The 21759-nt window shown below is 39.1% G+C and overlaps 1 protein-coding gene across 1 annotated transcript in view; it reads right to left on the bottom strand.

Moving 5' to 3' along the window:
- Positions 1-21759, bottom strand: part of EYA4 (EYA transcriptional coactivator and phosphatase 4) — a 95517-nt gene that overhangs the window by 58439 nt on the left and 15319 nt on the right. Inside the window, exons 2-3 of the mRNA XM_014943615.1 lie at positions 11872-11996; positions 5589-5681 (exon numbers count right to left, since the gene is read on the bottom strand). Of these exons, the coding sequence (XP_014799101.1) occupies positions 5589-5681; positions 11872-11992 (214 nt within the window). The 5' untranslated portion in view covers positions 11993-11996. The remainder of the gene's footprint in view (positions 1-5588; positions 5682-11871; positions 11997-21759) is intronic.

Below are 21759 nucleotides of genomic sequence, written 5' to 3'. Positions count from 1 at the left end.
TTGTACAGAACTCTTTCGTTGGTACGAGCATCTCGTGCTTTTTCAGCTTGACCAACATATTTGTGGGTACTCTGCAGAGGGATATATTGCCCACATTATCTCTGATCCACACACCACAGCTCTTTTCCAATTTGCAAGTTGTAGTAAAATTGGTAGATTAAAAAAATCCTGTGATTTAACGTACAGTATTGCACGGGATTGCTGTAACACGCAGACACTTTTAAAGTCTCACATTAACAAGTTTAATTTTAATACCGGGTAGGAAAAATACATTTAATATGGGTGTGGTTAATTTTTGTCAGTTTAGGTTGATGGAAGATACCAGATTGACTGCTAGAAAGTGAATACCACTCTTTATCAACAGGCCAATTAGAACATAGCCACTAACAACCCTATTTTTATTTCCAAAGTAAGCATAAACCATCCTGTCCAGTAGCCATCAAAATTGTGTATGTCTGCACTATTCACAGCTGCATTCTTCCGAGAAAGCTGACAGAACAATACTCATATCCCATTAAAATTTCATTCAGAAGCGGTGCTCACGCTGGATTAATTCCAAGTGTTTGGAAGTTTCCCTTTCCTCTAGCCATCTGTCTTGACTAAGACAGATGTATTCCAAATATATGTACTCTAAAGTGTTGAACCAATCCCTTCAGAGCAAATCCATACTGGGCAAACATACAGAGTGTCTTTATTAGGCCATCTGCTGTTCATTCACTTCTCAAAAGATTAAAGTAGTACACAACGAAGCACTGGAATTTCTTTAGTCTAATCAATCATAGTTGTACTTCAAAGTGTACCCTCTTCCTGAGTTGTTCGTAATGGTAGGAGAAATGAACTTTCAGAATTATATAAGTGACAAATAGGTTTAGGTTCCCAACTATTTTATGAAACGTGATACATTTCTACAACCAGGCCTAATTAACGTCTTTGAGATCTATTGCTTTGAACATACGCAGAACTTCATATTTTTAAAGCTAGTTTAAACACATTTAGAGCATGTAAGACTTAAAAGGAAAATACAGTAGAAGAAAAACAATTAGCTGCTTTTTTAAATGTGCAATTGAGTATGGCTTGAAAATAAAGATGAATTGAATAATAATTTTTGGAACACGTGCCGCCAGATTTCATAAAAGAGTTGCTGATTGAAAAGATATTGAGGGTTTCCCCGGGATGGAAATTTAATTTAACTGAATTTAATTGCACGTGGATATTCTTTTGTTGTTGTTGAGAATGCCTTTCTGTGGTTTAAGCTCAATCAGCAGAGTGATCCAGTAGGTGTGCACATAGCTCTTCCCGGAGTCAGACAAATCTATAGTTGAATACATCAACATAATCAGTCCACATAACTCTGCAGGGTGCTCTCAGTTACTTAAGGCTTGAAGAGTAATTAGCGTTCCCTGTTGGATCCCTACGACCTTCCCAAAGACAAGCAATAGCTGACAGAGTGACCTTAGTGATTCTCAGGGCAAGGAACTTTTGTCATCCATTATCAGCTTATCGCATCTTTTTCACTCCGCTTTTTCTCTGATCATTTGCTGGATGACAGCTCACTTGATTAATCAGTTTGGTTACAACACATTTATCATCCCACCACACCTGATGTAAACTAAAAAAAATAGATGACTGTTCATTTCAATCACTTGAGCTATCAAAACCAAAAGTTTTTTAGTAAAAACTGTCCTGCCTGCTTTTTTATTCTTTCTGCATATACTTTATTTCAAAATTCAGACAACAAAATTTTTCCAGTTTCCCTGATGATACTACTGGCTGTAGGGAAGAGAGAAAAAATAGAGACAGGTCTCCCCAAAGTAAATTGTGTACCTTTCAAATCTGCTCCTTTTGCTCTTTCTCTGGTAGCTTTGATTTATGCACTACACTTTAGACTGTGAGATGTTTGAGAAACTCAGGGTATCAGACCTACCATAAGAGAACATTATGACTGACTACGGACTGGAGCACGTCTGTATCTGATAGATCAGATTGGTAATTCTAAAGGTTATCAAATTAAAAAAAAAAAAATCTCTGCTGAACACCCTCCTAACCCTACTTCTGAGGACTGTTAGGAGATGGTGGAGGCAGGTTGTTACAGTTTTTATAGCTGCGTCACTTTATATAGTCATTTATATGAATGGGGTTAAATCCTGTTTTATGTTTCTTATCAAAACTGTTTCTTCCCTGATAAACTCAAATATGTCTAAGACTTCACTACTTGAATTTACCAGAGGAATGCTCTTAAGGGCAGGTATAAAACCTTTGATTTCTAAAGTCTCACTACGGTGCTGAGGGCATCTGCTAATGTTGATCCACAGGGAGGACAAGAACCTGACAGCCAGCTCTTACCAGTCACCCTGTCACCTCAAATGGCCAAGGTGGCTGTGGAGAATTGAAACGACCACAAACTGTGCTGATAGCACGCGTCAGGCTCAGTATATTAACAAAGGCTGAAATTTTGTGGTTTTTTCATTATTCATCTGGAAAATTCTATGCGAAGAGGTTAGGTTAAAAGGATCTCATTTAAATAACAAATCACGATGTCTACACACAAGGGGACCAAATGTAGGTTAGACAGCAGTGGCGTTTCCTAATTGTGCCTTTATAGCCTTCAGAAACGGTTTTCTATGTCCTTTTTGAGTGTCATAAATACTAAATAAAAAGGATGATGAGGACTTCAAATGTCTCTCTCTTTACTCCATTAAAATGATTAAAGTTGTCAGATTAATCCAGTATTGTAAGCAACAGAAAACAAGAATTCATGCACTCACAGTGCAGCAGTTGAAGCAAATTCACAGAAAATATATGAAAATGCTCAGTTCAAGGCAGTTCTGTAGCTCCTCATGTCCTGTGAATGCCCACCCCAATGGGAGTCTGCTGCAGGACCACAAAGCTTCACACCGAGTAAATTAATTAATTACCAACTGCCATCCTTTGAAGGAAAAAGGAGGAGGAAGAGGGGTGTGCAGTGTGACTCTCCACCTGGCTAAGCCTTGCTGGAAGTCACAGTTTTGTCCCAGGGGTAGCTTTTCAGGACAGAGGAACCGGAGCCCTGAGGGTGAGCTGCAGCATTGAGCAGCAGCTTGCCCAATGGCCTGGCTCTACAGTCTACATTCAACAGATCTATGGGCTTTATTTCTCAACTTTTTAATCAAAAATTGGGGTTCGTCACAGTTCCCCATGAAGCCTGATCTGTCTCTTTTCTGCCCTGTACCTCACACAGCCTGCTTGACCACCATGTTCTGCGTTACAGCTGGTCACCAGGGTCAGAGCTGACTACCTTACACCCCAGAGGGCTTGTTCAGCCTTCTGCTCACCTCCAGCACATGCCACGGGTTTGGGTTGCCCTTGGAGCACGGAAATCAATTTTGATGGGTGGAATATTTGAAGGAGGGGATTTCTGCAGGGCAGATTCTCAAATGGGTCTCAGCACCAGAAGTTCTCTTTTCGCTCATGCCTCATCTCATAAAATATTGAATAACATACCTAAATCCTTCCCTACTCAACAAAGGATGCTTTAGTCCTTCTAACCTATGCTTATGATATCCTTGCCAGAGGCCTCTATCTCGAGGCATCCTCATGAAATGAGCTCCCAGGTGCTCTGACAGCTGCAGGAAAGTACTAGAATTATCACCTTGTCACAGCTGGGAATAACTGATTATTAGGAAAAAAACAACTATTCAGTGTTGGGCTTTGTTATGCATTATTTTCAGCTGGTTTGTCTGAAATAATATCTTTTTACTGTTCAGTAATTATTGTCTTTGGCAACCCATTAAACTTCCTAAATAACCAGTTAGGTTAAAAAGTCAGAGAAATAATTTTTTGGTGAGTTTTCATTGTCCTTTAGCCACAAAACTGAGCCAACCAAATTGTCCAATTTGCCACTGCCAGTAAAAAGCAAGTGTGAAAGTAATGGATTTACTCTTTATGAAAGCCTCGGTGCGTCATCAGGGCAGCTCTGCATCATCTGATGGTGAAGACAGCACATCACCCAGACAGGCAGACTATTGATTTTCCACTGTAAATGCCCAAACTCTTTTAATACTTCAGTTTGTGGCCTAAACTGAGAATTGGGCTTGCATTTCCTTTGGGTTTGCAGGTGGCCAAGGGACAAAAATTATTGTATAAGGCTCAAATCCGTGCCTTTTTTTATTTTTGAGGCACCAATTGTTTCCAAATTTTCCAAGTGTAGAGATGGCAACACTTCTTTTGGAGTCAGTGGAAGCTCAGGGGTGAGGAGCACCTGGGGAAATCAAGCTGTTGCTTCACTATCTAAACCTGAACTGGAGGCTGCAATTTTTGGCACCCCTTCATGAAAATGTTGCCTGAGCCACCTTTTACACAGGGAATCCAACTCAGGTGTCTTAAATTAATGGTGAAACCTGATAAAGTTTCACCAACAATGACAAAATCATATATATAGTTGGACGTTTTATAATCTGCAATCATTATTAATACAATTTTAGAATGACAACAGAGTTAAAAAAGAAAAGTTAATTTTTGGCCAAGACTATTCATTTTCTTTATGGAACTTGTTAGACTTTAAGTTGATGAAGTCCTTTTCAGTACAATCATAATGAGAACAATGTTTTCATTTTTTTCTAATTAGAAATGGTATACACTTGCTTTACATCTCATAAAAGACCTTTTTTCACCCAGTAAATGTGTTATAAATATTTTTCTGAATAACCAATTTAAATATATCTGCATTTACTAATGCATTTACATTGCCTAAAAAGCAATGGCAGAAACATAAACTCAATTTTTAAAACATTTTCATTACACGGAAACATTGTGATTTCCAAAATACTTTAAATAGGGTTTAACTACCTAATTCTACCAAAGTAATAGTCATATCAATGTGTAGTGGTGATTCCTGGCTTCAGTGACATTTCAGCCACCACTGAACTGGCATTTTCAGATGCAAAATTTATTCTCCCTCCTCTCCTTGTAAATAATATTATTAGCAAGATTCATCTTAATTATTAGAAGGCAAATTATCTGTACTTTTCCACAGTTCATCACCTTTTAATAACTTATAGGAATCTACTTAAAAATGTTTGTTTGTTTGAATTTTTTAAGAAGTAGTAACTGAAATTTATTATTATTTAAAGTAAAATGTAGACTTTGTTCTCATGGAAAGTAGCTTATGAAAATCTGGTCACTGTTTAAACTAGCACACTGCTCATAGGAATAAAAAGATTAGCACTGAAATGTAACCCATAAGATTTTAAATTTTATGAATTAGAATGGCTGTTACAAATATAGTCCATTTTTTTCTCCTAAGATCATACAAGATTAACACCGAGAAAAAACTAAAGTACAATAATAACATTATTACTATAAGACTTTTGCATACAGTAATCATCTTAGGCATCATTACATCTTCTTTAAGATCATAGTTCATGAAAATTGCAGATTTTAATTTACAAAAACGAAACAGCTATAATCACCATTATTATTATTGTTTGGTATTAAAATGTTACTTTGTTGTAGTTTTTTTAAAGATTGCTTCCATGCAGTGAAATGTTCATTAGTGAAGGTTATTAAATGCTATATTAATGTGACAAGACGTGATCTTATTATGGCTTTACCTGACCCAGTAAAAGTGTCAAGCGATCCATCTCCAGATGTCGTAGTTGTTTCACTGCTGTTCATGGGCTCTGTTTTGACTGCAAGAAGAGACACTACATAGAAGAATAAGTAGACATGAGATTTTTACTTCTAAATTAATACTGGAGTCTTCATGCCAGCCTCACTAGTGGTAGCCCAGCTAGAACAAGCATGCAGTGCAACAGCTTCTACCTTTGCTCTACCACCGTATGGAGACAACATACACTTGCTCCGCCTGGAATTCATGCATCTACATGGCTTTTTATCTGTGCATTCCTCCATCTATCGCTTTGAGCAAGGGGAATATCTTCTGGGGAGATTTCAACCTAAATCTAATTGATTCTAACAATTCCCTAAGAGTAGCAGAGAGGAAGGAAACATTAGCTGTCAAGGGACGTAGCACGTAACAAAAAATAGTTTTGCCTGACAAGTGAAACAATAATAATAATATGGTTTCACGCTCATATAGAAGCAAATTACTTTCACAGTGCCAGCATTCTGCCTTTCCCCTTCCTCTTTTACAGAGCCTGTGGGGGGCTTTTTGAGCTAGGTCACCAGCAAGCAATTTCCCATAAACCAAGAGAGAAGTTTAAAAGGAAAAAAAAATAATAAAAAAAAGCAAAAGAACTAGGTTAGGCAACAAATGACAGCCACGACAAGTCAGCTTCTAACTCAGAGGTTACCAAAGGTTTGGGTCCACTCTGAACTCAAATTATTTCTTACAGATCATTGGGCACTCTTACCATCCACGCTATGACTGAAAGCACCACAGAGGCAATCTAGATTTTATAGTTTAATATGTTACCTGTTACCTGGCATGGATTTTGGGGCAATGGATTTTGGGAATCACCCTTCTAATCAATGTGGTAAGAAATAGCTGTACGGAACACACTGCAGCTTTTATTAGATGTTTGACTGGCAAACGTGGAAACCATCAACATATTATCACAAGTGCTTTGTGAAGGTCACTTGGGGGGGGTGTGTGTGTGAGCATTATATCTGCAACCACAGGACCAGTTGCTGCCCAGGGATGCAGAGCAAGTATCAATGAGGACCTTCATGGGACACCACCTTGGCCAGACACCAGGTATGGAAATTCCAAGGACGCAGTCTGGAATTCATGGAGAAGTCTCAGCTGCTCCCCAAAATGCCAAGAAAAGGAATTTTCTGCCAGCTAGTTACCTGCAGCCTCAGAGGGACATCAGCTAAGCTGACCAAAGCTCTCATCAACATCAACCCGTCCATGCTTGACTTCACTGGCAAGAATAAGGGGAGTGGGGGAATTTCTTGTTCTGAGCTGGAGATGCATTTACAAACTACGGCTCAGAATCAAGTCACCTAACTTAAGCATATAAATTAGTTGCATACTAATTTCCCTTTATGTCCCAATTGAGAAAGAGAAGTGCTTCCAGAGGGCAATTCAGTCCAAACACAGCCTGAGCTCCCCTCAAGTTCACTGACCTGCTTACAGGATGAAAAGGTAGTGCTTAAGTTAAATAAAAGATTTGGTTTTCTCATGGGCAACATCACCCAGAGAACCCCACGGCTGTTCCTCCCCATGTCTGTGAGCCCCAGGAGGAGCTTTAATGCAATTAATTCATTCAATAATTAATTCAATATGAAACCACCAGGGAAGCATTTCAGCCAGGTTTTTTCAAGCTGTTTTGTACTCCCTGTCATTTTGCAGGCTATTATCGTCTCATTTTAAAAAAAAAGAAAAGTGACAAATTTTACGGAAAATTAATGAAATCATTCATATGAGCAATCAACCATCCCCATTTCTCTACTTAGATGAGAAAGATGTGATTTTTATTTTCATTAGATCAATAAAATACACATAAAGAAAAAGTGTGAGGGTCATTTGTCATGAAACAATTGCCTCCACTGAACCTCAGGCCCCTCAGTCATGTTGAAGACGTATTCCTGCCTGAAGAATGAACAGTAATTAAATTGTTTTCTGATTACTATATATAGAAGCCTGCATGCATTACAGTAGGAGAATGAAAATTCATAGTAAGTTGGAAAGATTTGTATTTTTCCTTCTGGAGATCTTTGGTCGTATTTTACTTTATAAGATGTATATCTCTTTTCTCTGCAGAGTATGGACATTTACATACATGGAACAAGCTCCTTTTTTATCCGTTTCTATTCAAGAAGGTATTCCACTACTGCTCACACCAAGCTACAAACCTCTGTATTGCATCTTTCTGTATTGCATCCAGAAAGACACTCCAGCGTGAGCCTAACTGTTCTATTTAACAAAAACTTCAGTAATGAATTGAAATGTTTACTTTAGAGTTGTGTCTAGTTCTGGTTAATGCCAGCTGCAGTGCACCTCCATCAGCACCAGCAGTCACCATCTTTTTCTCTCCCTGTCAAGCAGAAAAGGAGCTAAACCAAAAGAAACTCTCTCATGTACTTAACTTGAGGAAAAACATCGTATTGGCAGCACGCTTTGTTGAAAAATACATGTAGAAAGTATATGTGCTTGATTTTAAACAGTTCTACTTTGTTACGTTCAGATTTTATCACAGCAAGGAATTCATCATGGTCTTTCTTTCTTTCTTTATGTTACATGTCATTTAACCAAGAGGGGGAAAAAAAGCACAAAGCTAACTTAAAAAAAAAAAAAAGTATTCTAACATCAGATCAAAATCCCAGGAACATTTAAAGCTGAAGTAAAATTGAAAACACAGAACCATTGCTGTTTCCCACATGTGAGATAAAGCATGGTTCTGATACTGCTGTGGCAACTGCTCTAGACATAATGCAACAACTAGGAGTTTGAACCAGCATTTTGGATGAATGCTTTAAGGACTAGATATTTAATATTCTATCTTTTAAAGAGTGGGTTAGTTTTATTTTTCACAATTTGAAAGAGTTAAAAAAAAAAGAAAAGAAAAGCAATCTCGAGCTGGAAATACATTTGAGTGTTGCTAATAGTGAAGACTGCACACTCTACAGGAGCAGAACCACCACGATGGTCAGGGGCTGGGACATATGGTGTACAAGGATGGACAGAAGAAGCTGGGCTTGTTCTGTCCTAGGAAGAGAAGGCTGAGGGGAGAGTAAATTGCAGCTATCTAACGGGAAGGTGCAAAGATGACAAAGAACAAAGCCACATTCTTCTCAAAAGCTGCCCTGTGAAGCAACAGGAGGCAACAGACACAAGCTAGAGCAAGGGAAAAATCCAATTAGATCTAAGAGGAAAATTCTTCACTGTGAGAGTAGTCTGGCCCTGGGACAGGTGCCCAGAGGGGTTGTGGCACCTCCACCTTGGGGACATTCAACACTCAACCAGCCACTGCCTTGAGCAACATGATCTAACAGCAAAGTTAGCTCTGAGCAGGGGTTGGCAGAGCTGACCTCCAGGGATCCCTTCCAAATTGAATTCTATGAACTCAGAATACAGTTCCCAGCAGGCAACAGCTTCTACAATATAAGTTCTTTACTTGATGAAAGGATTTAGCAGACCAACATGACTACTACTCTGTCGACCTTTTTTTTTTCCCTTAAGAACCTCTCCGTGTTAAGTACTAAAAATGAAAAGAGAGTTTTAGGGGCAAGAGATGTCACTGCTATGCATGAAGCAGGATAAGCAAGTGCAATAGTTATTAGAGCAAACAAATCTGACTAAAAGCTCATGTAAAACCATAAACCACACGGCTTGTCATAGGGACAATTTTTATTTTTCTTTTAGCAAGCTTTCCTAGGAGTATGCTCAACTAGAAGCACAGATTTAAACGTTCTACTGCCTATGGAAAATCAGACTTAATGCAAGTAATGCAAGGATTTTCACATCATATTTCTTCACTACTGATAATTAGTCCTTAAATTATTACCTTCCAGATTTATCTGAACATGCTGAAGAGTTAACTGAGGTGACAGACTAAGTCAGCTCAGTCTTTCCTTAAACTGAGATTTGTAACAGAGCAGGAACATTCACATGGAATCGGTTATTCTTGTGCAAATGACCTTTTGTGCTCTAGTTTAAACTTTTTTTGGAGGGGTGAATTCTCTCTGGATATATGGCTTACAAATGGCAAGCTAATTCTGAGAGGTTTCTTTAAAAGGAAAGTTTTTGAGACCTTCCTAACTTTAGTATAAACCTGCTCAGCTTAAGCACCTGGGTAATGGTTTATAGAAAGTCCTGGTGATGCTTGTTTACACCTATGATTAATCCCATATGTCCAGCAACAGTGTCACAGATATAATTATTGTTAATCACTGTCACTCATAACAATTGATAATACCTGAGAGGAAATCACAAATGAAAACAACAGCTTGGAAAATTTGGCCAAATGTTTGCAAAGTGGCAAGTTACGCTTGGGCTCACCCTAGACGTAAGCTTTAATTAATAACGACAGTAGTAGTAGGAGTAGTAACAATAATGTCAACCTTGATTTGTGCTCAGGTAAAACTATTTATTTCAACTTCCTCCCCATTTTCTGACTGTGGGGAAGGCCTCTGAGAAGGGGTGGGGAGAAGAAAGAGCTGGGAACCCCATGAGAACGTTCAAACCCCGTAAGGAAAGAACCGCGCAAACCAAGAGAGGTTGTCACACAGCAGTCAGGGGGACACGCCACCACACACATGCACTGTACCAGGGTCTCCCATACTTGTTGCAGAAGAGGGAGTACTGCAACTCAGCAGCCAGTCTGCCGTATTTAACACTGTCATGTTGTCTCCTGAGGACAGGAATGGTACAGCCGTTCACTCTCCCAACGTCTGCTCAGCGGACGTGAGCAGTCGTCAAGGCAAGTTAAGTGCTTTTTGCACTTTGAGCCAAGTCTTTACAAGCATTGCATTATTTTTTTTTTATGAGTATTATTTTAACTGGTTTATTTATGCAAGTATAATATAGAGGCATCTAGTTATTAGCGTTCTTTAATGGTATGCTTGAAGTTTTCCCTTCTCTTTATGCTGCAATAATGATTCTATTTTAAAACAGAATAGCAGCCTTCCAGGACCAAATACTTTATTTATTTATTTCCAGTACCAAATATTTTACAGCAGCCTTCCAGTACCTAAAGGGGGCTCCAGGAGAGATGGGGAGGGATTCTTGATCAGGGAGGGGAGCCACAGGACGAGGGGTAATGGTTTTAAACTGAAAAAGGGGAGATTTAGATTAGATATTAGGAAAAAATTATTTGCTGTGCGGGTGGTGAGGCACTAGAACAGGTTGCCCAGAGAAGCTGTGGCTGCCCCATCCCTGGAGGGGTTCAAGGCCAGGCTGGATGGGGCTTGGAGCAACCTGGTCTGGTGGGAGGTGTCCCTGCCCAGGGCAGGGGGTTGGAACTGGATGATTTTTTAAGGTCCCTTCCAACCCAAACCATTCTATGATTCTACAAAAATATAAATAGGTTGAACCTGAACAGTTCAGACCTTCTCTGTAGTAATCTGTCACCCTCACAGGCACATAGACTTTTTATTAACATTGACAGGTGTTTTTTTTTTTTAAATAGGGATAAGTGAATAAACTGCTTTATGTTGTGGCCAGAAAGAATAAACTAAAAAAAATAATTCTCTCTTAAAACAGACAACATATACATTACAAAAAAGAGGGCTGACACTCCAGCCTGACTCATATCCATAGTGTCATTCTCATGGACACTAACAGGAGCAGGACACCATCTCAGAATGTCTTCCCCTGCCTCCCACTGCCACAATTCAGCCAAGGCAGAATCTATTATTTGAAGGCATTGGAACATCCGTGTTGTGGCTGCAGGGTAGTACTGTGTCTACAGTAATAGATGCAGCAATAATAACCAGTAAGTTCTGATGAAAATCTGAAAATCTCTTTACGACAAACTTTAAATTACCCCCCAGGAAATGGAATTAGACTGTTCATCATGTAAAAAAGAACATCTAAGCCTAATTTTGATTAATTTATTTTGATAGAGATTTTAAATTAACCCAAATGGGGATAGCTTGGGGTGTAGAAGTACTCAGCAAAGAAGTATGATGCAGAAAGTGCCATCTTTTTCAATAGGTGTAACCAAACCTTTAACACTTTGTTCAAATCAACCATTCCAAGATTTTCCTTGTTTTATCTTTGCACAGTTCTGCCTCTTACTTCAGTTGGTACAAATCGGAGAAGTGCTGTTGTAATCAGTGGATTTACACTAGTACGACTGTCATTTTTCCATAATTCTTGCTGGGTATATAAATGGGTTTATGCTCCTCCTTGAAATTACGTTAAAAAATGTGTAAGACTGAAGACTAGCCAAAACTTTCTGTGTGCCAACAGCATGTTACACTCACCTCCTGTTCCATTTGTTGTAACTGATGTGCTACTGAGATTAGGTTTATCCAGTTTGGAACTACCCGGCGCATCACTACTCCCAACAAGATCATGAGGACTCGCTAGATCTTGCATTTCCATAGACCTGAAAAAGAAGAAGGCGACAGGATTTAAACGCTCTGCGATACTATCTGTGACAACCTACTTTTTCTATAACAACATTTTTTTCACATGGGAAGTTTGTAATCCAGCCGGATTAACAAATCAATACAGGTTCAGGTTCCTTTAAAATCTTCTTTGATTTTTTACCAAACCTAGGAAAGCAGCTAATAATTTGATGTGAACAACACCACGAGTATTTTTCACTTTTCCTTTAGGAAATTATGAAGTAAGTAAAGTAAATAAGGGAGACATAGTGGCCTTTCAATACCTGAAGGGTGCCTATAGAAGAGCTGGGGAGGGACTCTTTGCCAGGAGGTTTAATGATAGGACAAGGGGAAAGGGTTTTAAATTGGAAGAAAAAAGATACAGATTAGATCTCAGGAAGAAATTTTTTACTATGAGGGTGGTGAGACACTGGAAGAGGTTGCCCAGAGAAGCTGTGGCTGCCCCATCCCTGGAGGGGTTCAAGGCCAGGCTGGATGGGGCTTGGAGCAACCTGGTCTGGTGGGAGGTGTCCCTGCCCAGGGCAGGGGGGTGGAACTCAGTGGTCTTTAAAGTCCCTTCCAACCCAAACCATTCTATGATTCTATTATTCTATAAATGACAGAAGCTTATGAAACTGCTCGAAGAGCCTGTAAAAGATGTGTACGAAGGAGTTCATATATATGGATGGACAGATGAAGGGATAAATGGATAAATAAACAGGTATTTTGTAGAAGAAAACAGAGAAATTAAGAGAAAAGTTGGCCATCACACAAAAAGACAGAATAGGAACTTCTGCCTCCTATTATGTGCATTCCAACCACCAGCAGTCAGTGCATCCACACTGAACCACAGGGACAGACCACACCAGTGAACGAACAGAACTTCCCCATACATCTGGAAGATTCTTCACTCTTACATTACATTTATTATTACCAGCTCACCTGACATTTTCTTTTCTTTTGAGTCATTTCTAGGAAGCTTGCAAAATTTCAGGTGAATTTAGACCACAATGGATTTATATATATAAAATAATGAAAGTATATATAGAAATATATTCATACTGTGGGACTGTGGATGGCTTTCAGTCAGTGACTGAAAGCAGATCTGCCTTTCTCAGACAAAGCAGACCAGGAGTGTTTCTTGTTAGACCGGTAATTGCAATCCAATTTCCAGCGTGTGCTCGCCTATTCCTTGCTTCATTTATGAATTAATTACACAGCTTTTTTCCCCAAAGAAACATTTTTGCTATGTATAAGCAAAGTTGCCAGCCCATCTGCAAGAGAAGAACCATTTACCATATGGATACTACAAAGGCCAACAGAAAGATTGTCTTACAGAGCTGTGAATGCCCAATTACACTGTAGAAGACTGAAATGGCCAGGAAAGAGATGAACAGTTGGGATCGTTCAGTAGAAATAACTGCTCCTGTATATTCATATTCTGAATCTGAATTCAGAATCTGAATGAACAGTTGGGATCGTTCAGTAGAAATAACTAATCCTGTATGTTCATATTCTGAGCAGGAAAATCAGTGGCAGGCCATTAAGGCAACAACCAGTATCTTAAGTATTTATTGCAACTTTCACTTTGAAATTGCCTATCTTCTGTGGTCCACACACCCTCCTCTGAAGAAAAAAAAACCTAAACAAAAACCCAAATATGGGCCTCCTGTCAGGGTCTTTTTTGGTTTTTTTCTCCTCCAAAATAAGTGAAATTAAAAAAACCCACAGGATGAAAAGGTCTCCCATTTTGTGCTCCTAATTCCATTGCTCTCTGGCTGCTGTAGCTCGCCTCTCATTGCATTCCTTTAACCCAAGGCACAGATTTGAGAGCTCTCATGTCTTGAACACCTTCTGGGAAATGTAGGAAATGCTACATCTCGACTGGGAAAACACAGCAAGGCCTCACCCAAAGGCACAGGAAGCAAAGAATCTCATTTACTCCAGTAAATTCCTAAATCAAGCCTGAGATGCGTGGATACTGCCTCCCCAGCAGCGCCTGGATGAGCAGGGGAAAGCTGATATACAGGAGGCCGTGCATCAGCAGGTAAGAATTTTATAGCCACATTCAAGGAAATGCAAAGGCATAAACTGAGATTTGAACTGCCCTGACCCGGATTTCTCCATCTAATTGCATATACGTCCCCACACATCTGTCAGCAGCGCATTATATTTAGTGTCTACTGGAAATGTGATCAGCGTTGGCTGAAATAAAATGAACTGGAGTGGTTTACTAGCCCGGTGGTTTTTGTTTAGGAGTTTCTGCACAGGGATAGCAGCTAAAGGTTAAAAAAAGAGGCTGTGAGTTTCCGTCTTGTGTGTATTTAAGGGAGGGGGAGAATTTTACACAAAATAAACAAGGTGTGTTTCGCTGCGTACACAGCGTAATGCTCCCCACGTGCTCACTTAGAGCTTTAAGGGTCACCATTTCCCCCTCAACTATGATCAGTCCAGAGATACCTGCTAGGGAATTCTAGCTTAGACAGTTCACATGTGCTTTTTTTCTTGTTTAGCATAAAAGCCACAATAACTTCTTTTCAGACAGACATACAGCACGGCCACAGACGTAAAAGCTCCAGCAGTATTTCCCCAGCAAAATCACTGATTTACCCAACGAGTGTATTTAAGAAATATCCCCCTCAAACACTTTTCCTACTGAAATGAATCAGGTTTTCTTAATCAGAAAACTTAAGTCCACCCATTTTCCTTTGCTTGGCAAAGAATATAAACAAGCTGACTTTGTAAAAGGAGTAGTTTCTATTCCATATCGGTACGAAACCTTTTGTGCAGAGCCGTATTATATTTGCCTTATATCTGTTTTCTGTAGCAAAAGGCATCCCCATCCACAGAGATGGCAAGTTAATTAATTAATACTATCGTGAAAGTAGTCCATTTACAAATAGACGTTTTTTCTCGGTGAGTAAAAGACATCGTGCACTTATGGCTAGTCTATTAAGGATAAAAAGGATATCCAATCCAATAAAAAGTTTCACAAAACCATGTGTATATATTACATTTATCCTGGGTGCTCCGCGCTGTGCGAACAAGTAAAGGGATTATTTTAATATATCCCTGTGTGATCTATTTATTCAAGTGCACATGTTACCTTCTGTGTAACAGATGTCATTCAATTCACCTTTATGGACGCATTTAGTTTACCTTTAGCCTAAAAAATTCTCAGAAAGATGTAACAGACCTACTAAAATCTTACAGTTTCAGTGAATGGAGGAATTCAGGAAAAATGCTTAATAAAATGGATGAAATAATTCCAACATCTTGAATTCATTTTGTCAAACTAAATGTTTATCAGAGTCCTGCTTTCACTGACTTAATCAGAAGCAGGTTCAGGTTCAGTATGTGTTTTCCTGCACTAAAAAAAAAGTAAAAAAGAGTAATCTCCGAAGGACCAATTAATACTTCTAAGTTTATGCAGTTATTTATTAAAGAACTGTTTTCTAGTAAATGCCGTGTGTTTCAATTTAGACAGAATAAAGCCTATTGTTAAAGCTGCTCAAAAAAAACTACATCATATAACTTTGTTTTCCATTTTTTGTTTCTCTGACAGGCACGTAACTGTTTGAGCTTTAGGTTTCCTCCTCTTTGCATTGTCTCAGTCTACTTTTTAGCATAATTAAGTAAAATGCTAAATTGTATCAAAAGATAAATTTGGAGAGGAAAAAAATTAGCTGGGAAGACATTTTAATTTCCTCTTGACTGTTTGTTTGAAGAGCGTGAGCATGATTCCAAGCTCCTGAGTGAAAACCTGAGTTCTGGCAGGAGGGATTTGTCTTTTATTCTGCTTTGGCTACACTTTAAGTCTTTGAAAGTTAGTATTTGCACATGCTTAGTGGGTCATTTAAGAGGCTTACTGGAAAAGTTTCTAAAACATCCCATTTGCGCAGAACAGCCTTCCAGATCCTGGTGGGCTTTCATTCCGACCTGGATGTGGACAACCCCAAATGTGGACAACCCCAACAGATCAAAGCAGGTTGGTACCAAAAGATGGCTGAGCGTGAATCCTGGGCCTCCCACATTTTCTTCCCTGGCTTGAAGGGACACCTTTTCGAGACTTAACCCTTCTTCAGAATTGGTTTGAGGAACAGCATCCAAAGAGAGACATTTCCCCCCCTTCCCATCTTTCCAAGGGCAGCTGAAGAGACCTGGTGGTACATCCCAGACCCACTGCACAGCCCAGCTGCACAACCCAACCTGGCCTAGGAAGGTTCAAGTATGGCTAATTATGATTGCCCATTTTGACACTATACTTCTGTACAGCTTTCGTTTGCATTATTTTAAAGGTAAAAAGTTCAAGCTTTGCTCCTAAGGTTGTGTTTTTCAAATTCCTGTATTTTTTTTTCTCTCATTACAATTACATATCCATTTGTGCACTGCTTGTCTTCAGCAGAATTAAAGTCTATTTCCAGAAAACCTGGGTTGTTATAACTCCATTATCCATTTGCATTTCAAATTAAACTCCTACAAATATGGACCTAGAGCTGGGTTCTTCCACGACTTAAAACTCCATTGATTATTCATGAATTCTACAAGTAGATCATATTTAGATAATGAAGAGATCATGTTTTAAAATGCAAACTATTTGCTACAAAATCTACTTTTACTATATTTCAAAGTTTTTAACTAACAAGTTTGAAAGTATGAAATAATTTATCACAGATTTATAAAAGAATAAATACTTTAATGTGAAAACAAAGTACTTCTAATCCTAGTATAATCAGACCATTTCAAACATACTTATTCCTCACTATGCAGAATTTTCAGCAAATCCAAAATAAATGAGAACTGAAAGATGGACTAGCTCAAGGCTATTTAATATTGAATAATTTCATTTAGTTTATAAATTAACCAGAACAAATTTTTATAAAAGGATTTTTAAGGATTTTTCTTTCTAAAATTCTTTGGTAGAAAATTCTCCACATAATTTTTTTTACCAGAATATTTACTAAATTTCACTGTGGCAAAAAATCCATGTTATCTGGGGTTTTTTGTTTAGTTTCCCCCCTGCTTTTCTTACATCCCTCCTATTGCACACCCGTTCTCACACGTTCCAGACTTTCTCACAGACACCTGGAGCCTTGCCCAATTACGACGTCCACTACCTTGGAGCTTCTGAAATTAAGCAAAACAGGATTTTCCCTTTATTTAAAATTAACTTTTAGAGCAATACGAAAGTTGGGTGATAGAGCTGTTCAGACTCTGATAAATCTGTTTCCTACTGCTGGACACTCAATGCTCTGACCAACTACACAGTTTTGAAGACAAGTGGGGTGGTTTTTTTCCAATTTCCCAAAGAATCTTTTTTAGCCAGATTTCTGAGCCGTGTTCTGAACATGACTAGTGAGCCCACCGCTCTTCCACGTGCACTCAGAATTAGCTTACATGTGCCTTTCACTCCAACAAAACACTGGAGCCTTGCCCAATTACGACGTCCACTACCTTGGAGCTTCTGAAATTAAGCAAAACAGGATTTTCCCTTTATTTAAAATTAACTTTTAGAGCAATACGAAAGTTGGGTGATAGAGCTGTTCAGACTCTGATAAATCTGTTTCCTACTGCTGGACACTCAATGCTCTGACCAACTACACAGTTTTGAAGACAAGTGGGGTGGTTTTTTTCCAATTTCCCAAAGAATCTTTTTTAGCCAGATTTCTGAGCCGTGTTCTGAACATGACTAGTGAGCCCACCGCTCTTCCACGTGCACTCAGAATTAGCTTACATGTGCCTTTCACTCCAACAAAACATTTAGAATTGGTGCACATAAAGAAATGTCCCCTAAAACCTACATAAAATCTACATTTAGAATTGGTGCACATAAAGAAATGTCTTTAGTCCCCTAAAACCTACATAAAATCTGCAACAAAGTTTAAAACAATCAATAACAACAGCTACATCATATTTGTAGAGTTTTTTTCTAACTTTTTTTTTTTAAGAAAACTGTATTTTACACATTACATTCACAGTTCGGCCAGGGATTTTTCATGTTTACTTGCACTTACACAAACTGTAAATAATGCAATTAAAAAGAAGTCACACAAACCCTTTAACAGTCCTCAAAGACCGTAGTGGGCAGTAATAAAGAAGGTGGAATGAGAAAGATTCTGGATGATGGATAGGTTTCCAGGGAATACACATATACATATGAATACATGTACAATAATACATCTACATGTAAATTTATAATAACTATTTGGTGCTAAATATCCACAAATACATGTGTATGAATGTATAAATACACAACAAAAAACCTGTCATCTTTCCACCAAGGACTTCCACAAATAAAAACACAACACACAGCCTAAGAATGCTCATCAAATGAGTAACATTTCCAATCATCACACTAGCGCTTAAATATAGATTAATAATATTCTCTTTTTCAGGTGCTTTTATGCCGTATAAAGTGGTCTTTGACATTTTTTTGCCACTGTAAAAGGTAACGAAGAAAAAGCGAAACCAACGAGATAAATTGTTTCCATTGAGACAACAGCCTTTCTTGTTTTCCCAGGCACATCCACCCCCACTGTGTATCTTCTCAAGCTTAATAAATGGCCAAAATAGCAAATCTTTTGCTATTCTAGGCACAATCTCGCAAAAGCATGTCCCTCCATCATACGAGTCCGGGGAGCTTGCCAGAGAGCTAAAAACAAACAATCCTGCTGGACACTAGCAAGACCTCCTTCCCACTCTCCTCGAGGCCTCATTTCTTAACTTGTAAAGTGATCTGATACAGTGCTAAGAAGCAGTAAAAAATGTCATGTTATAGGGATACTACCAGCAAACGCTCTTCTGAGCTGTATTTTATTACTACTTCTTTTTTTATTAGCAATCCAGAAAACAAGTGCTGAACTTTTTGCCACCATTTATCGATGCGAGGTAGATTCTAGCTGTATAATTTCTATTTCTCATGTTTTTTTAAGTAGGGTGTCAGCTTTCATACTAAAAAATAACAAGAGAAAGAAGCAAAACTAATGCCACACTGATACTCCAAAAAAATACTTCTCTTCTATCAGTCTACAACCAACGTCAGGCAGAAAGAGAGGGAACCTTAGTGAAACAAAGAATTAAGATAGAGTTTTTCTAACCTGATAAAAAACACCACTTAGGTAGCAAATAGTAAAAATTCTGTGAGAATCAACTTTGTAGAACTCTAAGAGTACAGTAAGGACTGTAGCAAACTCTTTATGAACATAGATGATTAATTATAAGCTTGAATATCATCCTGCATCTCAGTATATGAGTTCAAGGGAAATCACCTCCCCCCAGGGATTGTAATAAGTGCAATGAGGATCCTTCTAGTACAAAGCGACACTAATTTGAGGAAAGCTCAAGACTGCCCGATTTTGTTTAATAGCCTTTTGGTTCTCAGCAATACTGCTTGTCTTGCAGAGGACGGGGGACTCCTCAGGTGATCCTTTGGGGCATAAAGTGGCACTGGTGGTGATTGTATCTCAGTTTTGCTTTCATGCCTATTGTCTTTCTCTTAGCTATTCAAGCTCTAATTCCAGGAGGGAAAAAAAAAATCACCAAAAACCCCACAACCAACCCTCTTGCAGACAGTATTACTTTACAGGAGCTGTCTGACAGGCAGCCAGCATCAGGGCTGGGGCTGCCTGAGAAGGTGGGCAAGCAGGTTGGGTGACAAAGGCCAGCATTGTAGTGTGTCCCCTGATGCCATTCACTGCTAGAGAAAAAGGATGTTTCTTTTAACAGCACCGGAGCTTCTTCCCCAGCCCCCTCCCCATTTCCCCAGTTCAGCTTTTGCTGTCACCCTCCTTTTTTGACCCTGTGCCACCTTGAAATGCTCTGTGCTTCCTGACAAGTGTCAGACATTTTTTTGTCTTCAATAAATCTATGCTTCCCTCTTTGTCATCACACCAGCAAATGCCAAAGGCCATAGCTTTTGTTAACCAGCCTATAGATATTTTTATAGTAATAAGCAGATACTGCTTTACAGAAAGGGATATATGCATTTCTTCTTCACGGGTTAGTAAGAAAATATGACTAAACACTGTGAAAAATAATTGATTCCCACTTCAAGTTTACTTCTGCTGGAAAAGAAAAAACTGACAATTTCTTTTCCTACCCGAGGAATAAAATGAAGGTGAAAAGGTTACGTTTGCTCTGGTGATGACCAAACGCAGCAATGAGTTTAGACGGCTTGGATTGTCAGGCTGTATAATTGCTGAAAACTATTATTTGCTTAAAAGTCAGTAACTGTATGGTTTCCCTATTTTCTGATTGACTGAGACGTTTTATTTCAGTTTAATATCATTTAATGTGGTTTCCAGAAAACCACAGAAAACTGTCTATTCTATTGCAGTTGCTGGCCACAAATCCACATTAAATTATTTTCTCACTGCTTTCTGACTTTTATTGGGAATGAATATAATTGCCCTGACACAATTAAAAGACAATGTAAAGTTAATTTGGATTTCCACACTTGTGGGTAACACACAGAATAATTTCTAGGAACCATTTCTGGATTCTCCTATTGGATGTGTAGTCTATTTGTCCAAAACCCAACAAGTATTAAAATCAACAGATAAAAATCAAGACAAATTGGGGGCAGAGGAGGGGGAACTTATTTAATATCTTACCTCAGCATAAATTTCCAGCTCACTCTCTCTATGCTCAGGAGATTTCTTCGGTTACAAAACACAGGTCTACCCTAGCAAAACGGGCAGGCTCTCAATGAAAAGACAGATAAGGGGAAGCCTTTTTTTTCCATATGGCTCCCCTTCCAGCTCACCTTTCCACCCTGCAGTCTGGGGTCGGTTTGATTTGACGAAGGCAAATGATAGTTTTACATGGGAAACTATTATATTCTGATGCAATAAATGGACGCACACACAATAAGCAAAGCTTCTCAGAGCGATACCTCCTGGCCAGCTGGATCCCAGCCTTTGAGACCTCTTTTCTGGGCTATCCCAATGTGACAGCCACAGGTTTGACGTGATACAATTTCAGCTCAGGATCTATGCTCCAGGCACTGGAGGAAGCGTCTGGCAAGAAGTCATGTGGTGTCTGAGCAGATATTTCCCGTCTTCTCAAAGGAAAAAGCAGCTGGTTGGAGAAAACCACTGCAGGAGCCAGACAGAAAACATCTAAACTAGTAAGCAGTGAGGACCAGGGACTAGTGGAAGAGAAAAGAGAAATGTAGGGAGCTCAGTTGTCTTAGTCCATGTACAGGTTGGCCCATCCTGAACCCGGGCTGGACACGAGCACGTTTCAGGCACTGCCACCAGCTTGGCCACAGCTGCATTACGTGGTGTCCCAGTGTCAGAAGAAAATATGCAAGGTTACACTGGAGGTTAAACTCATGTGACTAAAGGTGACTAAAGTCGGTTTTGAAGTCCTTATGTGAGGATTTAAATAAATCAAAAGCGATAATGACACTGCAGTTCCGTGGGGAGGTGCCAAGTGTCCAACTTACATGAAATACAGACTACCGGTCTACAGATACGTAAGACCTAAATGCAGGTTTTTGGATGACAGGGCCACATTTTCAAAGAGTAGTTCACCCAACAGCTCCCATTTTCACTTCTGATGGTTTCCAGATGTGATCCGCACTTGCAAATCCTGTGCTTCTTGCAACATGATGAGCTGTGTCATAAACAAATAACAAACACTTCTGTGGAGATGGCTGAAACGCAAAGGGTGAGCCCGTGGCTTTCCCTCCTGCACCACAACTCCCACAGAACAACCACTCAGAGCCCCACCTGAAACATCTGCTGGGAATTTCAGAGT

This window comes from Calidris pugnax, unplaced genomic scaffold, assembly GCF_001431845.1.
Source record: "Calidris pugnax isolate Ruff unplaced genomic scaffold, ASM143184v1 scaffold119, whole genome shotgun sequence".
In the NCBI taxonomy this organism is placed as follows: Eukaryota; Metazoa; Chordata; class Aves; order Charadriiformes; family Scolopacidae; genus Calidris; species Calidris pugnax.
Note: the sequence above shows the minus strand (reverse complement) of the source record. Positions and strands in the feature narration are given on the sequence as shown.